The 18,377-nt window shown below is 43.1% G+C and overlaps 1 protein-coding gene across 1 annotated transcript; it reads left to right on the top strand.

Moving 5' to 3' along the window:
- Window positions 1-3,843: 3,843 nt before the first annotated feature.
- LOC111971817 (gastrula zinc finger protein XlCGF48.2-like) lies at window positions 3,844-12,065 on the top strand. Its single transcript, XM_023998626.2, has 2 exons — window positions 3,844-3,910; window positions 9,369-12,065. The coding sequence occupies exons 1-2, from the start codon at window positions 3,844-3,846 to the stop codon at window positions 10,415-10,417; spliced, it is 1,116 nt and encodes a 371-aa protein (XP_023854394.2). The 3' UTR covers window positions 10,418-12,065.
- The last annotated feature ends 6,312 nt before the right edge of the window (window positions 12,066-18,377 follow it).

Here is an 18,377-nt window from a genome sequence, read left to right as displayed (position 1 = left end):
AAGCTTCCTTCCGCTAAGGAGACGGCACAAATCATCATTGAGAATGTGTTCAGAATTCATGGCCTCCGTTAGACGCCGTTTCAGACAGAGGCCCGCAATTCACGTCACAGTTTTGGAGGGAGTCTGTCGTTTGATTGGTGCTTCCGTCAGTCTCTCTTCCGGGTTTCATCCCCAGTCTAACGGTCAAGCAGAAAGGGCCAATCAGTCGATTGGTCGCATATTACGCAGCCTTTTCGTTTCGAAACCCTGCGTCTTGGGCAGAACAGCTCCCCTGGGCTGAGTACGCTCACAACTCGCTTCCTTCGTCCTGCTACCGGGCTATCTCCGTTTCAGAGTAGTCTTGGGTACCAGCCTCCTCTGTTCTCGTCCCAGCTCGCCGAGTCCAGCGTTCCCTCCGCTCAGGCTTTTGTCCAACGTTGTGAGCGACCTGGAGGAGGGTCAGGTCTGCACTTTGCCGTTACAGGGCGCAGACTGTGAGGGCCGCCAATAAACGTAGGATTAGAGAGTCCTAGGTATTGTCGCGGTCAGAGAGTGTGGCTTTCCACTCGTAACCTTCCCCTTACGACAGCTTCTCGCAAGTTGACTCCGCGGTTCATTGGTCCGCCGTGTCTCTCAGGTCGTCAATCCTGTCGCTGTGCGACTGCTTCTTCCGCGACATCTTCGTCGCGTCCACCCTGTCTTCCATGTCTCCTGTGTCAAAGCCTTTTCTCTCGCGCCCACCGTTCGTCTTCCCTCCCCCCCCCCCGTCCTTGTCGAGGGCGCACCTATTTACAAGGTACGGAAGATCATGGACATGCGTTCTCGGGGACGTGGTCCACCAGTACTTAGTGGATTGGGAGGTTACGGTCCTGAGGAGAGGAGTTGGGTTCCATCTCGGGACGTGGCTGGACCGTTCGTTGATTGATGATTTCCTTCGTTGCCGCCAGGGTTCCTCCTCGAGTGCGCCAGGAGGCGCTCGGTGAGTGGGGGGGTACTGTCATGTTTTGTCTTTGATCATCATGTCTTGTCCTGTGGCTTCCCTCTGCTGGTCTTATTAGGTTCTTTCCCTCTTCTATCCCTCTCTCTCCCCTCCCTCTCTCGCTCTCTCTCTCTATCGTTCCGTTCCTGCTCCAGCTGTTTCTCATTTCCTAAACTACCTCATTTATCTTTCACACCTGTCCCTATTTTGCCCTCTGATTAGAGTCCCTATTTCTCCCTCTGTTTTCCGCTTCTGTCCTTGTCGGATTTTGTTTGATGTTTGCTGTTCTGTTGTCCTTGTTCCGCCTGTCGTGTTTTTGCCTTCTTCAGATGCTGCGTGTGAGCAGGTGTCTATGTCAGCTACGGCCTGTGCCTTCCTGAAGCGACCTGCAGTCTGTGGTCGCGTCTCCAGTCGTTCCTCTCTACTGACGAGAGGATTTCAGTTTCCTGTTTTGGATTTACCTAGGATAATATCCAGGAGTATCATTGTTTGTTAAAGACTGGAATAAAGACTCTGTTTCTATTAAGTCGCTTTTGGGTCCTCATTCACCAGCATAACATGTATACCTTAGAGTTTAATTCGGGAGATGGTAACTCTTTAAACAACCTCTTCCGTGGTGCCCCAACTTCCTAATGAGTTAATTGTTACATTATTAATTCAATCAGGTAACAATTAAACATAGTTAGTGGATTAAATAAATAACAGTCATCAGATTAATTCATGTAAAGTCACGACACCTGTTTAGCTCCCTCACCCATGCTCACATTGCTCAACGGTCCTCTGCCGACTCCGCTTCTCTCACTTTCCTTCCATTGAAAATGAAAATTATGTTAATTGCTTTGATCTTGCGCAACAGCAGGGAGGCTGCTGACCCAAGCAGCTCGTTTTGAATGTCTGGACTCATGAGTCTATTGTCTTCGGGCAGCTGCTCTAGACGATTTAGATTTTTTTTWAAATCATATTTGGATACAATATTTTTTGTTTGTTGCCAAAACGTTGCCCTTGTTAAGGGTCTCTTCAATCTCCATATGTCCACGTAGTGCTATGTCCTGTTTAGCTCATAGCATAACAATGTCCAGAACTACAACTGAACAAAGCTGAATAAAATAGAAAGGATATTTTCTCCAAACGATTTGAGGGAGTGAGCACATACGGCTATTCTGTGTTGAGCGGTTAACAAAGAAGTTGGTATTCCTATATGCTTAATTTAGAGTTATTAATGTAACTTTAGTTGTTCTACAAACGTTGGGCTATATGTTTTGATTTTTAACAAACTGTAAGGCTGCATGATGCGACTCTAATGATGATTTGAAAAAAGTAGCTTGAAAGGCATGAGCTCTGCTTTGTGTTTTTGTGCAGGCTGCACAAACTACATCAGTCACTCATTCACAATTTGACAAGCACTTGATAATGCCTAGAATTTCACGGTGGCATCCCCTTCCTGTGGCCATAATGCACCCTAAAAAAATCCAGGCCTTTTGCGGCCTTCTCCCTGAGTGCTGAGCGCTCCGAAACATCGCTCACTCACATGGCTCTCCATCACGTGATCGGGACTTTCGCACAGGCTGTGGCTGCAGTCTAAATACTTACGACTTACCCTCGCCTTGTGACCTTGGGGGAATCCCCGTCGCTATCTTGGTGGGTGGTCCAAATGATTAGCCAACCAAGGGAAGTTTACAAGGTAAGCCCCTCAGCCCTCGTTTAAAAAAATAATTATATATTTAATGTAAGTAGACATGAACTCATAATTGACTGTAGCGCATATAAAGCACCCACTGAAAACATAATCATCATGGGATGAACGAGTGACGAATTTCCGGCCAGGGTGGGCCATTTAAAAATCATTCCTTCCTCCCTTGCCCTGCAAGTGTATACTCATCAGACGTCATCGTACGCCATCAGAAGTGTCCACTTAATTTGAGGGCTGAGAGGATAGGGTGTGTCTTTTAAGTGTTTGGACCGCATGACCTATCCCCTCAGCCCTCAAATTAAGTGGACACTTCTGATGATCGGAACTTTTAGCTTAAAATGTTGATAAACTATTGGGTTATTTCTTCACATTATAAGCGCAGCAGTGCGCACATGGTAGAAGGATATAAGCACGAATGTTTCATGAGCAGAAAACAGCATCATCAACAGTGACCGCAAATGCAATTATGCATGTAATGCTTTTATTATAAAGGTGCATTTTTAATGGTGAAAATGATCTTCCCCAAACTTGAAACTAACACACTGCTTATGTGTGCCAGTTAGGCTCTACACCCCTTGTAAAGCGGATTAATGTGCTTAATTTTAAGAAGTTATTTGGCCACTTTAGTTGTGATACAAACCTTCTCAAAACATATAAGCCTATGGGCTAGGCTACATGAGGTGTGCGACCATAATTCGATAAAGTCGCAAAAAAAAGGCATTGTTTCTTATGCTGGGCATCATTCACAAGTGATAATATATAGAAAGAAAGAAAGAAAGAAAGAAAGAAAGAAAGAAAGAAAGAAAGAAAGAAAGAAAGAAAGAAAGAAAGAAAGAAAGAAAGAAAGAAAGAAAGAAAGAAAGAAAGAAAGAAAGAAAAAGAGAGAGAATTAGAAAGAGCATACTTAAATTCACAGAGGACACCGGATCAGACAGGAGAAATACTCCAGATATAACAGACTGACCCTAGCCCCCTGACACATAAACTATTGCAGCATAAATACTGGAGGCTGAGACAGGAGGAACGGGAGACACTGTGGCCCCGTCCAACGATACCCCCGGACAGGGCCAAACAGGCAGGATATAACCCCACCCCCTTTGCCAAAGCACAGCCCCCACACAACTAGAGGGATATCTCCAACCACCAACTTACAATCCTGAGACAAGGCCGAGTATTGCACACAAATATCTCCCCCATGGCACAACCCAAGTGGGGGCGCCAAACCGGACAGGAAGATCACATCAGTGACTCAACCCACTCAAGTGACATACCTCTCCTAGGGATGGCATGGAAGAGCACCAGTAAGCCAGTGACTCAGCCCCTGTAATAGGGTTTGAGGCAGAGAATCCCAGAGGAGAGAGGGGAACTGGCCAGGCAGAGACAGCAAGGGCGGTTTGTTGCTCCAGTGCCTTTCCGTTCACCTTCACACTCCTGGGTCAGACTACACTCAATCATAAGACCTACTGAAGAGATGAGTCTTCAATAAAGACTTAAAGGTTGAGACCGAGTCTGCATCTCTCTAATGTGCAAAATGGATTCGAATTTTTTATCTTCTTCTTGAATGTACCCTCCCATGTGAATTAAAAAAAATATTTGCCTGATATTTGCGAGTTAATCTTATCCCATTCATTTGGAGTCAGGGTAAACATGGAATTTGATGGAGTTTCATGCTTGAATACCCCATAATTAGCCTCATTTGACAAAATACACTTCATTGTGTCCTCACTTACAGAAATAATAGTTTTACATTCTGCATCTGCCATTCCAATTCCACTTTGACTAACGTTATCTGACCCATTCACTACAAACAAATGTAAACCAAATCACGAACATGGCGACGCCTTCCACAATGCACGAATGCATCGCCACACTCGTGATAAGGTTGTTTGCTTATAGTGAATGAGTTACCATAGTCCTTGTCCTCAGTTCCATTACATTCAACCTGGTCTCAGAGCATATTCCGTATGTAAATCGGAGGCACTCCTTTATACTAAACAAAAATATAAACGCAAAAATGTCTAAGATTTTACTGAGTTACAGTTTATAGAAGGAAATTGGTCAATGTAAATGCATTCATTAGGCCCTAATCTATGGATTTCACGTGACTGGGCAGTGGTGGGCCCAGGAGGGCATAGGCCCACCACTTGGGTGCCAGATCCACCCATTAGGGAGCCAGGCCCAGCCAATCAGATTGAGTTTTCTCCCACAAAAGGGCTTTATTACAGCAGGTGAAGAAGCTAGATGTGTAGGTCCTGGGCTGGTGGTCTACTGCCTAATTCTCAATTCTCTGGCAACAGCTCTGTTGGACATTCCTGCAGTCAGCATGCCAATTGCACGCTCCCTCAACTTGAGACATCTGTAGCATTGTGTTGTGTGAAAATACTGCACATTTTAGAGTGCCCTTTTATTGTCTCCAGCACAAGGTGCACTTGTGTAATGATTAGGGTTGCATATTTTGGGGAATATTCAGTGGTGGAAACTTTCTGTGGGAATTAATGGGAATATATGCAAATTAATATTAATACCATTTAAATGTAGTTGTTTTTTTGCATTGGATTTATTTACCATATCATATGAAGACAGAAACATAAACCTTTTACCTTATCATAAGTAGACATAATTGCAAATTATTAAATCCTTCCAATAGAAATTTTAAATAATTGTTATAAATTGAACTTTAATTAAATGAGTTGACTCTTCACATGAGATAATTTCACTGAACAACAAAAGAGAATATTGAATGATCACCAATGATCCATTGCATCACCCTAAAACCTTTTCAACATACATGATAGTGAAATGATAGTCTAGAAACTAAAGCTTTGGTGGTCTTCCTCTAAGGCTTCCATGTCTTCTCCCTGGACCTCCTCAATGTCCACCTCTTGAACATCAGACTGAGGCCTCATCTTCACTGTCACTTTCCAACCTTGTTGAGGATGGCTCGTTGTCAGGCTCAAAAAGCCTCAAATTTGCCCGGATGGCCACCAATTTTTCAACCCTTGTATTGGTCAGCCTGTTGCGTGCTTTGGTGTGTGTGTTCCCAAACAAGGACCAGTTGTGCGCTGAGGCGGCAGACGTTGGTGGGATTTGGAGGATGATGGAGGCAACAGGGGAAAGAGCCTCAGATCCACAAAGTCCCTTCCACCAGGTGGCTGATGAGGTATGTTGGCACGACTGCCATATTGCATCTCCATCCCAAAGCCTTTGCTTGGAAGTGCACTTTGCCAGACTGCCAAGGACCTTGCCCTCATCCAGGCGAGACACGATAGTGATGACACCATAGACCTTGTTGATCTCTGCACCAGACAGGATGCTCTTGTCAGCATACTTGGGGTCCAACATGTACGCTGCAGCGTGTATGGGCTTCAGGCAGAAGTCTTCACGCTTTTTGATGCATTTCAGAACTACAGTTTCCTCTGCTTGGAGCAACAGTGAAGTGGGCAGGGTAGTATGGATTTCTTCTCTTACATCTGCAAGCAGAGTCTGAACATCAGACAGGATGGCATTGTCTCCCTCAATCCGTGCAATGGCTACTGCTATAGGTTTCAGGAGTTTACGGCTGCTTACCACTCTCCCAAAATACATAATCCAGGAGGATCCTCTTGATCTCAGAGGCCTCAGAGTCTGATGTTCAAGAGGTGGACATTGAGGAGGTCTCCTAACCCCTCCTGTCTCAGCCTCCAGTATTTATGCTGCAGTAGTTTATGTGTCGGGGGCTAGGGTCAGTCTGTTATATCTGGAGTATTTCTCCTGTCTTATCCGGTGTCCTGTGTGAACTTAAGTATGCTCTCTCTAATTCTATCTTTCTTTCTCTCTCTCTGAGAACCTGAGTCCTAGGACCATGCCTCAGGACTACCTGGCATGATGACTCCTTGCTGTCCCCAGTCCACCTGGCTGTGCTGCTGTTCCAGTTTCAACTGTTCTGCCTGCGGCTATGGAACCCTGACCTGTTCACCGGACGTGCTACCTGTCCCAGACCTGCTGTTTTCAACTCTCTAGAGACAGCAGGAGCAGTAGAGATACTCTCAATGATCGGCTATGAAAAGCCAACTGACATTTACTCCTAAGGTGCTGACTTGTTGCAACCTCGACAACTACTGTGATTATTATTATTTGACCATGCAGTCATTTATGAACATTTGAACATCTTGGCCATGTTCTGCTATAATCTCCACCCGGCACAGCCAGAAGAGGACTGGCCACCCCTCATAGCCTGGTTCCTCTCTAGGTTTCTTCCTAGGTTCTGGCCTTTCTAGGGAGTTTTTCCTAGCCACCGTGCTTCTACACCTGCATTGCTTGCTGTTTGGGGTTTTAGGCTGGGTTTCTGTACAGCACTTTGATATATCAGCTGATGTAAGAAGGACTATATAAATACATTTGATTTGATGGGGCTGTCTATATCGGCAGACTGTGATATGGCCATTTCTTGGAGAGACTCCTTCCACTCCAGGAGACTGTCAAACATGATGACAACACCACCCCAATGGGTGTTGCTTGGCAGCTTCAATGTGGTGCTCTTATTCTTCTCACTTTGCTTGGTGAGGTATATTGCTGCTATAACTTGATGACCCTTCACATTCCTAACCATTTCTTTGGCTCTCTTGTAGAGTGTATCCATTGTTTTCAGTGACATGATGTCCTTGAGGAGCAGATTCAATGCATGAGCAGCACAGCCAATGGGTGTGATGTGAGGGTAGGACTCCTCCACTTTAGACCAAGCAGCCTTCATGTTCACAGCATTGTCTGTCACCAGTGCAAATACCTTCTGTGGTCCAAGGTCATTGATGACTGCCTTCAGCTCATTTGCAATGTAGAGACCGGTGTGTCTGTTGTCCCTTGTGTCTGTGCTCTTGTAGAATACTGGTTGAGAGGTGGAGATGATGTAGTTAATTATTCCTTGCCTGCGAACATTCAACCACCCATCATAGATGATTGCAATACAGTCTGCTTTCTCTATGATTTGCTTGACCTTCACTTGAACTCTGTATCCAGCAAATGAGTAGATAAAGCATGTCTGGTTGGAGGGGTGTATGCTGGGTGAAGAACATTCAGAAATCTCTTCCAATACACATTGCCTGTGAGCATCAGAGGTGAACCAGTTGCATACTCAGCTCGAGCAAGACATTCATCAGCATTTCTCTGACTACGTTCATCCATTGAGTCAAAAAAAATCTGATTCCAGGAGGACCATGAGCCGTTGCTATCAATAAGGTGTCTGATTCATAATTTCCACCTCAAATAGAAGTAGAGGGACTTTTGTCAGAGGTTGCTTGTTGTGAGCGCTGAGGGAACTTTATGCACTTGGCCAGATGATTCTGCATCTTTGTTGCATTCTTCACATATGATTTGGCACAGCATTTGCAAATGTACACAGATTTCGTTCTACATTAACTGCAGTGAAATGTCTCCACACATCAGATAGTGCACGTGGAATTTTCCTGTAAAGATTAGGAAAAAAATTGTAAAAAAACAACAAATACAATTCCATGTACAGATAAATAGTTAAGCAGTTAGATTAAAGAACTCCATTGTAAGATAAATGTTATAAAAGAAAACATGTGAATTAACACTACTCAGTTAGCAGGCTCAAGCAAGCTAAAACCCACATGGTAGCAAAAACTAACTAGCAGAAATTGTTAACAAATTATTTAAACCCACTTTACTGTAGGCTACTATTTACTAGTTAACAAAATCATGTATGTCATATAAAATATATTCACCCACCCAGTATTGTAATCAAAACTTACCAGAAAGCATGTAGTCCTTGACTTAGACAGTGTAGTAGTGTGGGCTCAATAGCATCTCATTAGTGTGCAAGATCTTGAGAATCAGCTGTACATGTGATGGAAGAATGCACTGTGCATGCAGAGGGTTGCAATTCCATTGAATTGGGGATAGTTTAACCAAAATATGCCACAAGACCTAGAATTGCCTTGTGTATCCCACAAAAAAGGTTCCCTGTTATAAGCTAACTTTTTTTGATGAATTTAAGCAAAATTCCCCAAATTCCCGGGCTTAACTTCCCATGGAAAAATTCCAGAAATTTATCGGAAAGATTCTGACCCTTTGCAACCCTAATAATGATCATGCTGTTTAATCAGCTTTTGATATACCACGCATGTCAGGTGGATCGATTATCTTGGCAAAGGAGAAATGCTCACTACCAGGGATGTAAACAAATGTGCACATAATTTTAGATGAATAAGCTTTTTGTGAGTATGGGACATTTCTGGGGTCTTTTACTTCAGCTCATGAAACATGGGAACAACAGTTTACATAGCGTTTTATATTTTTGTTCTGTGTATAACAAATCGAACATATGTCTAATAATTCATATCTAGATCAGGGCTCCAGCAGCTAAGCATTTGGTTATCTAACTTGCTAGCTAAGGGGCTAGATGTCAAGATCAAGCTTCTTGATTACAGCAGAGACATTCAAACCCCTCCTGGATCAAGGGTCCTGTTGCCTAAATTGTTTTGTGCGTCAAAAAATACAATAATAAAAATTGCTCCCCTTGTGTGCACTTCCGGTAATACTGTAATACCCCGGTATGGTACAGAAATTGTATGAAAATCTGAATACCGCCAACCCTACTATGGGGTGCTTTTATACGCTTCCCATGTTCATCACTAATTAGGTCCCACATGAGACGCTGACCAAAACTTTGTTTCCACCTTGTTACAACATGTCATTGAATTTTCTGTTTCGTCCTTCTTCCAGACTTCCAGCAGCTCATCCTCTCTGTCTCGGGAGCGGAGGTCCCCCCTGAGCAGCAGCACTGTGAGCAGGAGTGGAGCCCCAATCTGGGGCAGGAGGACCCAGAACCCATACAATTTAAAGAGGAACAGGAGGAACTCAGAAACAGTCAGGAGGAAGAGCAGCTTCAAGGGATTGAGACTGATGCTAAAGATTACATATTCACTTCTGCCTGTGTGAAAAGTGACTGTGATGAGGATCCAACTCAGCTCTCACATCTCAATCAATCCCCAAAGGAAAGAAACAGAGAGAGAGACACTCAACCCAATACTACAACTGAACAGATCAAAACAGAACCTGATGGAGTGGACTATAGAGAATCAGAACCAACCAGTGTCTCTCAGCCCCTCTCTACAGTAAATCCAGTCTGTTCTGCAGCTCAAAGTGAAAAGAGTGAAAGTGTCAGTGGTATGGAGACTGGAGGACCTCTGTCAGACTTTAACCCAGTCAAATCAAAAAGAAAAAATATGATAAAAGGACCAAGGTCCCATATCAAAACTAAGGGTAAGAAATCCACACCGTTGTCCCTCCTGAAATCACCCAGTCAAAGTCATGCTACTCCTTGTTGTAAGATTTGTGGCAAGTCTTTTCATTACATGGGCTCGTTAATTAAACATGTTCAAACTCATACTAAGGATAAAGAAGGCATTTGTGGTGTGATGCTGTGTGGAAAACGTTTTCAGTCCACAAAAAGTATGAAAGATCACCTCCAAACTCACATTGCTTCTAGGTTTTGTTGTGATGTTTGTGGTAAATGGTTTAGCAAGAACAGTCAACTGACAGTACACATGAGGAGCCACACAGGGGAGAAACCTTTTTCCTGCCCTGTTTGTGGTACATGCTTCATGCAGAATGGAGATTTGAAAAGACACATGAGGACCCACACAGGGGAGAAACCACATAGCTGTCCTGATTGTGGCAAAGGATTCAGCATTGCCAGTAATCTGTCAGTGCACATGAGGATTCACACAGGCGATAAAATACAAAAGGATTCAGCTCTGGCACCAATCTGAATGTGCACATGAGAACTCAGGGGAGAGACCATACTGATGTCCTCCATATGAGAAATACATTTCCCAATCAGGTACATTGAATAACAATCGCACACCAAGGAAGCACTGTATAGGTGCAATGATTGCAGTATTTTTCAAAATGATAGAACTCTTACATGAACAACTGTCTCAAGGGAAACAACATGACGGTATGCTGTTTTGGAAAAGGTCTGGAGACAGAAGATTGAGAGGCACATTGTAATTTACACCTGTGAAAAGAGATGCCCCTCAGGATGCAACTTTTGGGTGAATAAAGTATGACTGAATTACTGCTTGCACATAAGAACTCCCCATCTCTGTCTAACAGAGAGCAGTTCATGGATTTCTGAGCAACAGTAGTTCCTACTCATTAGTTATAGGATGGCACAACTGCAATTTGAACCTATGTACTCCCTTTGTACATGAAACATGTTTTTGTTTTGAGAGTTTCCTGTTAATATGTTGAATTTTGCCACACACTACATGACCAAAAGTATGTGGACACCTGCTTGTCGAACATCTCAATCCAAAATCATGGGCATTAATATGGAGTTGGTCCCACTTTGCTGCTATAACAGCCTCCACTCTTCTGGGAAGGCTTTCCACTAGATGTTGGAACATTGCTGCAGGGACTTGCTTCCATTCAGCCACAAGCACATTAGTGAAGTCGGGCACCGATGTTGGGCGCTTAGACATGGCTAGCACTCAGTGTTCCAATTCATCCCAAAGGTGTTCGGTGGGGTTGAGGTCAGGGCTCTGTGCAGGCCAGTCAAGATCTTCCACACCGATCTCGACAAACTGCTTCTGTATGGACCTCGCTTTGTGCACAGGGGCATTGTCATGTGGAAACAAAGGACCTTCCTCAAACTGTCGCCAAAAAGTACATAAGCACAGAATGGTCTAGAATGTCATTGTATGCTGTAGCGTTAAGATTTCCCTTCACTGGAACTGAGGGGCCTAGCCCGAACACTTTGCTGCTAATCGCCCAACATCAGACCATTATTCCTCCTCCACCAAACTTTACAGTTGTCACTATGCATTTGGGCTGGTAGCTTTCTCCTGGCATGTGCCAAACCCAGATTCGTCAATCGGACTGCGAGATAGTGAAGCGTGATTCCTCACTCCAGAGAAGGCGTTTCCACCGCTCCAGAGTCCAATGGCGGCGAGCTTTACACCACTTCAGCTGACGCTTGGCATTGTGCATGGTGATCTTAGGCTTGTGTGTGGCTGCTCGGCCATGGAAACCCATTTTCATGAAGCTCCTGACAAATATTGCTTGTGCTGACGTTGCTTCCAGACAGTTTGGAACTCGGTAGTGAGTGTTGCAACTGAGGACAGGCAATTGTTTTATTTTTTACACGCTACGTGCTTCAGCACTCGTCGGTCCCGTTCTGTGAGCTTGTGTGATCTATCACTTCGTGGCTGAGTTGTTGTTGCTTCTATACTCTCCACTTCACAATAACAGCACTTACAGTTGAGCGGGGCAGCTCTAGCAGGGCAGACATTTGACAAACTGACTTGTTGGAAAGGTGGCATCCTATGATGGTGTTGGCGTTGAAAGTCACTGAGCTCTTCAGTAAGGCCTTTCTACTGCCAAGAATATTTGATATTTGTGCTTATGTTTCCTTCAGTGTCTTTTATTTGTGCTTATGTTTCCTTCAGTGTCTACAGGAGCTGAGAGAATCCTATACAAACCAAATATTTTGTCATGGGCTTGATGTCAATATCCACTCTTTGAGGGGGAAATACGTTATTTATTTTTCCATGTTTTGACAAGCATTAAGAAAATTATCGTGATATGCTCAAGTATTCCCATTCATATAAATGAACCTTCTCACACATGCTTTTTTTTCATCTCAAAATATATTTATGCATATTTTATCCACCTTTGTTTAACAGAATAAATGTTAACATGTTTATTGTTAAGTGTCTTTACCTGCACATTTCTCTTTCCTCTGACTGTGTTCATTACACTTTTATGAAACATTGGAACCATTGAAATGTTTGACAGTTATCTAGTCGTGGACATTCTTACTCTACCATCACTATTTATTCCTTGTGCTATTATTTTTCAACTATTTCTATTTTCTTCCTCTCTGCATCGTTGGCAAGGGCTGGTAAGTAAGCAATTCACTGTTAGTCTACACCTGTTGTTTACGAAGCATGTGACCAATTTGATTTGATTTAAGACTTTAATCTCAAGAGAATAGGTTAAACGTTAAAGATGACTACTACACAGTAAATTTAACAAAAACACATGTACTGGAAGAACTCCGCAGATGCAAAGTTTGGTAACAGAGTTGCGGTAAAATATCGCTTCGTTTTTTATGCGAACACGTTTTCCATAAACTTACATTTACATTTTAGTCATTTAGCAGACCATCTTATCCAAAGCAACATATTTAGTTAATGAATCTTAACCCCTGTAAGGGGACATAAGTGTCTGTTCTATATCTAGGAGATATAAGAAAGCTCAGGAAATATGTGCTGTTGCTTTTTTACACACATTTTACATTTTTTGGGGGGTAGGCACAAAACTACGTCCATACTTAAAAAATGTTGTTGCGATTTACCTTCAGACGAGTTCCACTTGTCCCGTGACCCGTTCGGACACTACAGACGTTTTCATGAGAAGGCCGATGTCTCTCGGTCTGACAAATACCGCTGTAACTTGGCCACCTATCACAACCTATGTGTTGTGAGAATTGTGTTGTTTGCTCTATAACCTGTTGGTTCATATGCCTTGACACCTGATACAGTGCCTTTAGAATGTGTTCACACTCCTTTACTTGCACATGTTGTTGTGTTACAGCCTGAATTTAAAATTGATTTAATTGAGATTGTCACTGGTCTACACACAATACCCCAAAATGTCAAAATGGAATGATGTTTTTGCTAATTAATAAAAAATGAAAGCTGAAATGTCTTGGGTCAATTATTCAACCACCTTGTTATGGCAAGTCTAAGTTCAGGAGAAACTGTGCTTAACAAGCCACATAAGTTGCATGGACTCTGTGTGCAATAATAGTTTAACATGATTTTTTTAATGACTACCTCATCTCTGTTCCCCACACATACAATTATCTGTAAGGTCCCTCAGTCGAGCAGTGAATTTCAAACACAGATTCAACCACAAAGAACAGAGGATTTACAATGCCTCGCAAAGAAGGGCACCTATTGGTAGATAGGTAAAAATGAAAAATTAATATCCCTTTGAGCATTATGGTTATTAATTACACTTTGAATGGTGTATGAATACACCCAGCCACTACAAAGATACAGGCATCCTACCTAACTCAGTTGCTGAAGACGAAGGAAACCACTCAGGGATTTCACCAGGAGGCCAATGATGACTTTAAAACAGTTATAGAGTTTAATGACTGATAGGAGAACACTGAGGATGGATCAACAACATTGTAGTTACACTACAATACTACCCTAAATAACAGATTGAAAAGAAGGAATTACATTTACATGATTAGCTCAATCAGGTAATATTAATTACAGAGAAATAGAATAGCATGTCTTAATCCGGCATAGCCAAAGACACGACACTACCAACGGGACATTAAAAACTGTAATATATTATGTTTCACCGAGTTGTGGCTGAACAACGATACGTATAATATAGAGCTGGCTGGGCATCGCCAGGACAGAGAAATTACATCTGGTAAGACGAGGGGCGGGTGTGTGTGTCTATTTGTCAATAACAGCTGGTGCGCGATGTCTAATATTGAAGAAGTCTCAAGGTATTGCTTGCCTGAGGTAGTGTGATCTACAGCTTATCATGAGGTACTCTATCTCCCAAGAGTTCTTATCTATATTATTCGTAGCTGTCTATTTACCACCACAAACCAATGCTGGCACTAAAATCGCACTCAACGAGTGGTGTAAGGCCATAAGCAAACAAGAAAATGCTCATCCAGAAGGGGCACTCCTAGTGGCCGGGGACTTTAATGCAGGCAAACTTTAATCTGTTTTACCTCATTTCTACCAGCATGTCATATGTGCAACCAGAGGAGGAAAAAAAACTCTTTACTCCACACACGGAGACGCTTACAAAGCTCTCCCTCGCCCTCCATTTGGCAAATCTGACCATAATTCTATCCTCCTGATTCCTGCTTACAAGCTAAAACTAAAGCAGGAAGTACCAGTGACTCGCTCAATACAGAAGTGGTCAGATGACACGGATGCTAAGCTACAGCACTGTTTTAATAGCATAAACTGGAAAATGTTCTGGGATTCATCCAATGGCATTCAGGAGCATACCACCTCAGTCACCGGCTTCATCAATAAGTGCATCGACGACGTTGTCCCCACAGTAAACGTACATACATATCCCAACCAGAAGCCATGGATTACAGACAACATCCACATCAAGCTAAAGGCTAGAGCTGCCGCTTTCAAGGAGTGGGACACTAAAAGGACGCTTATAAGAAATCCCGCTACGCCCTCAGACGATCCATCAAACAAGTAAAGCGTCAATACAGGATTAAGATTGAATCCTACTACCCCGGCTTGTCGGATGTGTCAGGGTTTGAAAACTATTATGGACTACAAAGGGAAACCCAGACGCGAGCTGCTCAGCGACGCGAGCCTACCAGACGAGCTAAATGCCTTTTATGCTTTTTTCGAAGGCAAGCAACACTGAAGCATGCTTGAGAGCACCAGCTGTTCCATATGACTGTGTGATCACGCTCGCTGTAGCCGATGTGAGCAAGACCTTTAAACAGGTCAACATTCACAAAGACAAGGGCCCAGATGGATTACCAGGACGTGTACTTAAAGCATTCGCAGACCAACTGGCAAGTGTCTTCACTGACATTTTCAACCTCTCCCTGACAAAGTCTAATACCTACATGTTTCAAGCAGACCACCATAGTCCCTGTGCCGAAGGGAAGGTAACCTGCCTAAATGATTACCACCCGTAGCACTCACTTCGGTAGCCTTGACATGCTTTGAAAGGCTGGTCATGGCTCACATCAGCATCATCATCCCAGAAACCCTAGACCCAGTCCAATTCGCATGCCGCCCCAACAGATCCACAGACGACGCAACCTCAATCACACTACACACTGCCCTTTCCCACCTGTACAAATGGAACACCTATGTGAGAATGCTGTTCATTGACTACAGCTTAGCGTTCAACACCAAAGTGCCCACGAATCTCATCACCAAGCTAAGGACCTTGGGACTAAACACCTCCCTCTGCAACTGGATCATGGACTTCCTGACAGGCCACCCTCAGGTGGTAAGGGTAGGAAACAACCCATCTGCCACCAAATCCTCAACACGTGGCCCCTCAGGGATGGGTGCTTAGTCCTCTCCTGTACTCCCTGTTCACCCACGACTGCGTGGCCAAGCACGACTTGGAAACACCATCATTAAGTTTGCTGATGACACAACAGTGGTAGGCCTGATCACTGACAATGATGAGACAGCCTATAGGGAGGAGGTCCGAGACCTGGCAGTGTGGTGCCAGGACATGAACCTCTCCCTCAATGTGAGCAAGACAAAGGAGATGATCATGGACTACAGGAAAATAAGGGCCGAACAGGCCTCCATTATCTACAGGGCTGTAGAGTGGGTCGAGAGTTTCCAAGTTCCTTGGTGTCCACATCACCAACAATCTATCATGGTCCAAACACACCAAGACAGTTGTGAAGAGGGCACGACAACATATTACCCCCCCCCCTTCAGGAGACTGAAAAGATTTGGCATGGGTCCCCAATCCCTAAGTTCTACAGCTGCACAATCGAGAGCATCCTGACCGGTTGCATCACCGTCTGGTATGGCAACTGCTCGGCATCCGACTGTAAAGCGCTACAGAGGGTAGTGCGTACGGTCCAATACATTACTGGGGCCAAGCTTCCTGCCATCCAGGACCTATATACTAGGCGGTGTCAGAGGAAGGCCCAAAAAATTGTCAGACTCCAGTCACCAAAGTCATAGACTGTTCTCTCTGCTACCGCACGGCAATCGGTACCAGAGCACCAAGTCTTGGTCCAAAAGACTCCTTAACATCTTTTACCCCCAAGCTATAAGACTGCTGAACAATTAATCAAATGGCCACCTGGACTATTTACATTCCCACAGCATGATTCTGCCACCACCATGCTTCACTTTAGGGATGGTACCAGGTTTCCTCCAGACTTGATGCTACGCATTCAGGCCAAAGAGGTCAATATTGGCTTCATTAGACCAGAGAATCTTGTTTCTCATGGTCTGAGAGTCCTTTAGGTGCCTTTTGGCAAACTCCAAGCGGGCTGTCATATGCCTTTTACTGAGTTGTTTCCGTCTGGCCACTCTACCATAAAGGCCTGTTTGGTGGAGTGCAATAATGTATATAAATACTTGATTTGAATCATTTTATCCCATCTCCGTCAACTACACCTAGCATAAATGTTGTTCTTGTTAGCATTCCATAATGAACTTCAAACCCTCTTTTTAAAACTCCATGTTGAATCAGATGTCATTCAAAAGCTTGTTTTCTGGACAACCCAGTCTCTCATAAATATGTACTAATAGCACAAACTTATGGTGCATCGAACTCAATAACACCAGCAACCTCTGATGCCACGCTCCTTCTGAATCCCTTTAAACTCAATGCGTCCTGAGTTTCTGCTATTAGTACATATAAACATAACTGCTTTTTTGGTTGAAGCTAGCTAGCTATTTTACAGTGAGAACGAGATAAGTTATTGAACAAGAAATTACAAATCTAGTATTTTCTGTAATAAGGCCCGCATAATTCTAAACTCTTTTATTTCAATCAGTGACGTGTATTCATCTTGTAGATGAAGTTTATTTGCTCTGGCCAACAGTATCTTGTATGCTAACGTTAGCTTTTTGGTTACCGCCGGTTGCAACCCCAGTGAACATTGGGCCTTTTTAGCTAGATGCCAGCCATGATTAATTATGTAAAAATACAATCAATAATATCAATCATGTAAGCACATGAAAATACTTTTTAGCAAACTATTGAGGTATTTATATCATTATTTAAAAGTGTCTGGCAGTGAGGGAAGGACTGTGAAACTCAATCTCCCATGATTCCGTAGTACAGGAACTGACGTTATCATTTGTACTAGAACTGACCGTTGTGTTCGTTCTTATTATACCTGTGGTTGTGTTGAATACCGCACCCAATTTAAAATAAACAATTACTCTGCATAGAATACATAACATATAACAGAATAAACTAGTTTGCCTTTTAATTAGATCTTTGATGGCGTAGCTAGTTTATTTGTGTGTCCATAGAAATATGATTACATAGCTACACAGGTGTCTGCACATTTTAAACTGTAAATTGTAAATTGGTATACTGTCTGTATACCAATTGTGTAAATATGAATACACATCTTCATAAATAATAATACCAGCTTTGTTCGGACCTGAGATGTTAATGAATTAAAGCAGATTAATAACAAAAACATTTGAGTGTTAAATGTGGAGGCTTTGCCTTTTGCTTTTGCACAATATAACACAGTTCCCACGATAATGAAAAGCAACCATCCATCCAAATTGTATACCAATTTACTTGTATTATATGTGACTCTACTATATATATATTTGATTGTATCTCACGGTATATGATCACACATTTTGCTACTTTCTTTTCTACATTAACATACAATAATGTTTATGTTCAACAAAATAGAGAAATGATCTTGAGCAAAGAGCAGGATGCAGCACAGGTGGCATTAGAGGAGGCTCTTCCAGCTGTCGCACAGCATTACAATTTCCCCAGTATATTTTCAGGGCAGTTGAATTGTGGGCACATACCACAATGTTGTTGTGTTAGAATGGTAATCTGTCTGATTTAAAATTACATGTTTGATTTGAATAAATACTTTAGGATCAGAAGGAGCGAGCTGCAAAGTGACAGTCACCTGCTCCTGCCACTAGCCTTGCCCCTGTCCAATGAATAGAAAGGGACAGC

Source organism: Salvelinus sp. IW2-2015, linkage group LG13 (genome assembly GCF_002910315.2).
Source record: "Salvelinus sp. IW2-2015 linkage group LG13, ASM291031v2, whole genome shotgun sequence".
Lineage (NCBI taxonomy): Eukaryota > Metazoa > Chordata > Actinopteri > Salmoniformes > Salmonidae > Salvelinus > Salvelinus sp. IW2-2015.
Note: the sequence above shows the minus strand (reverse complement) of the source record. Positions and strands in the feature narration are given on the sequence as shown.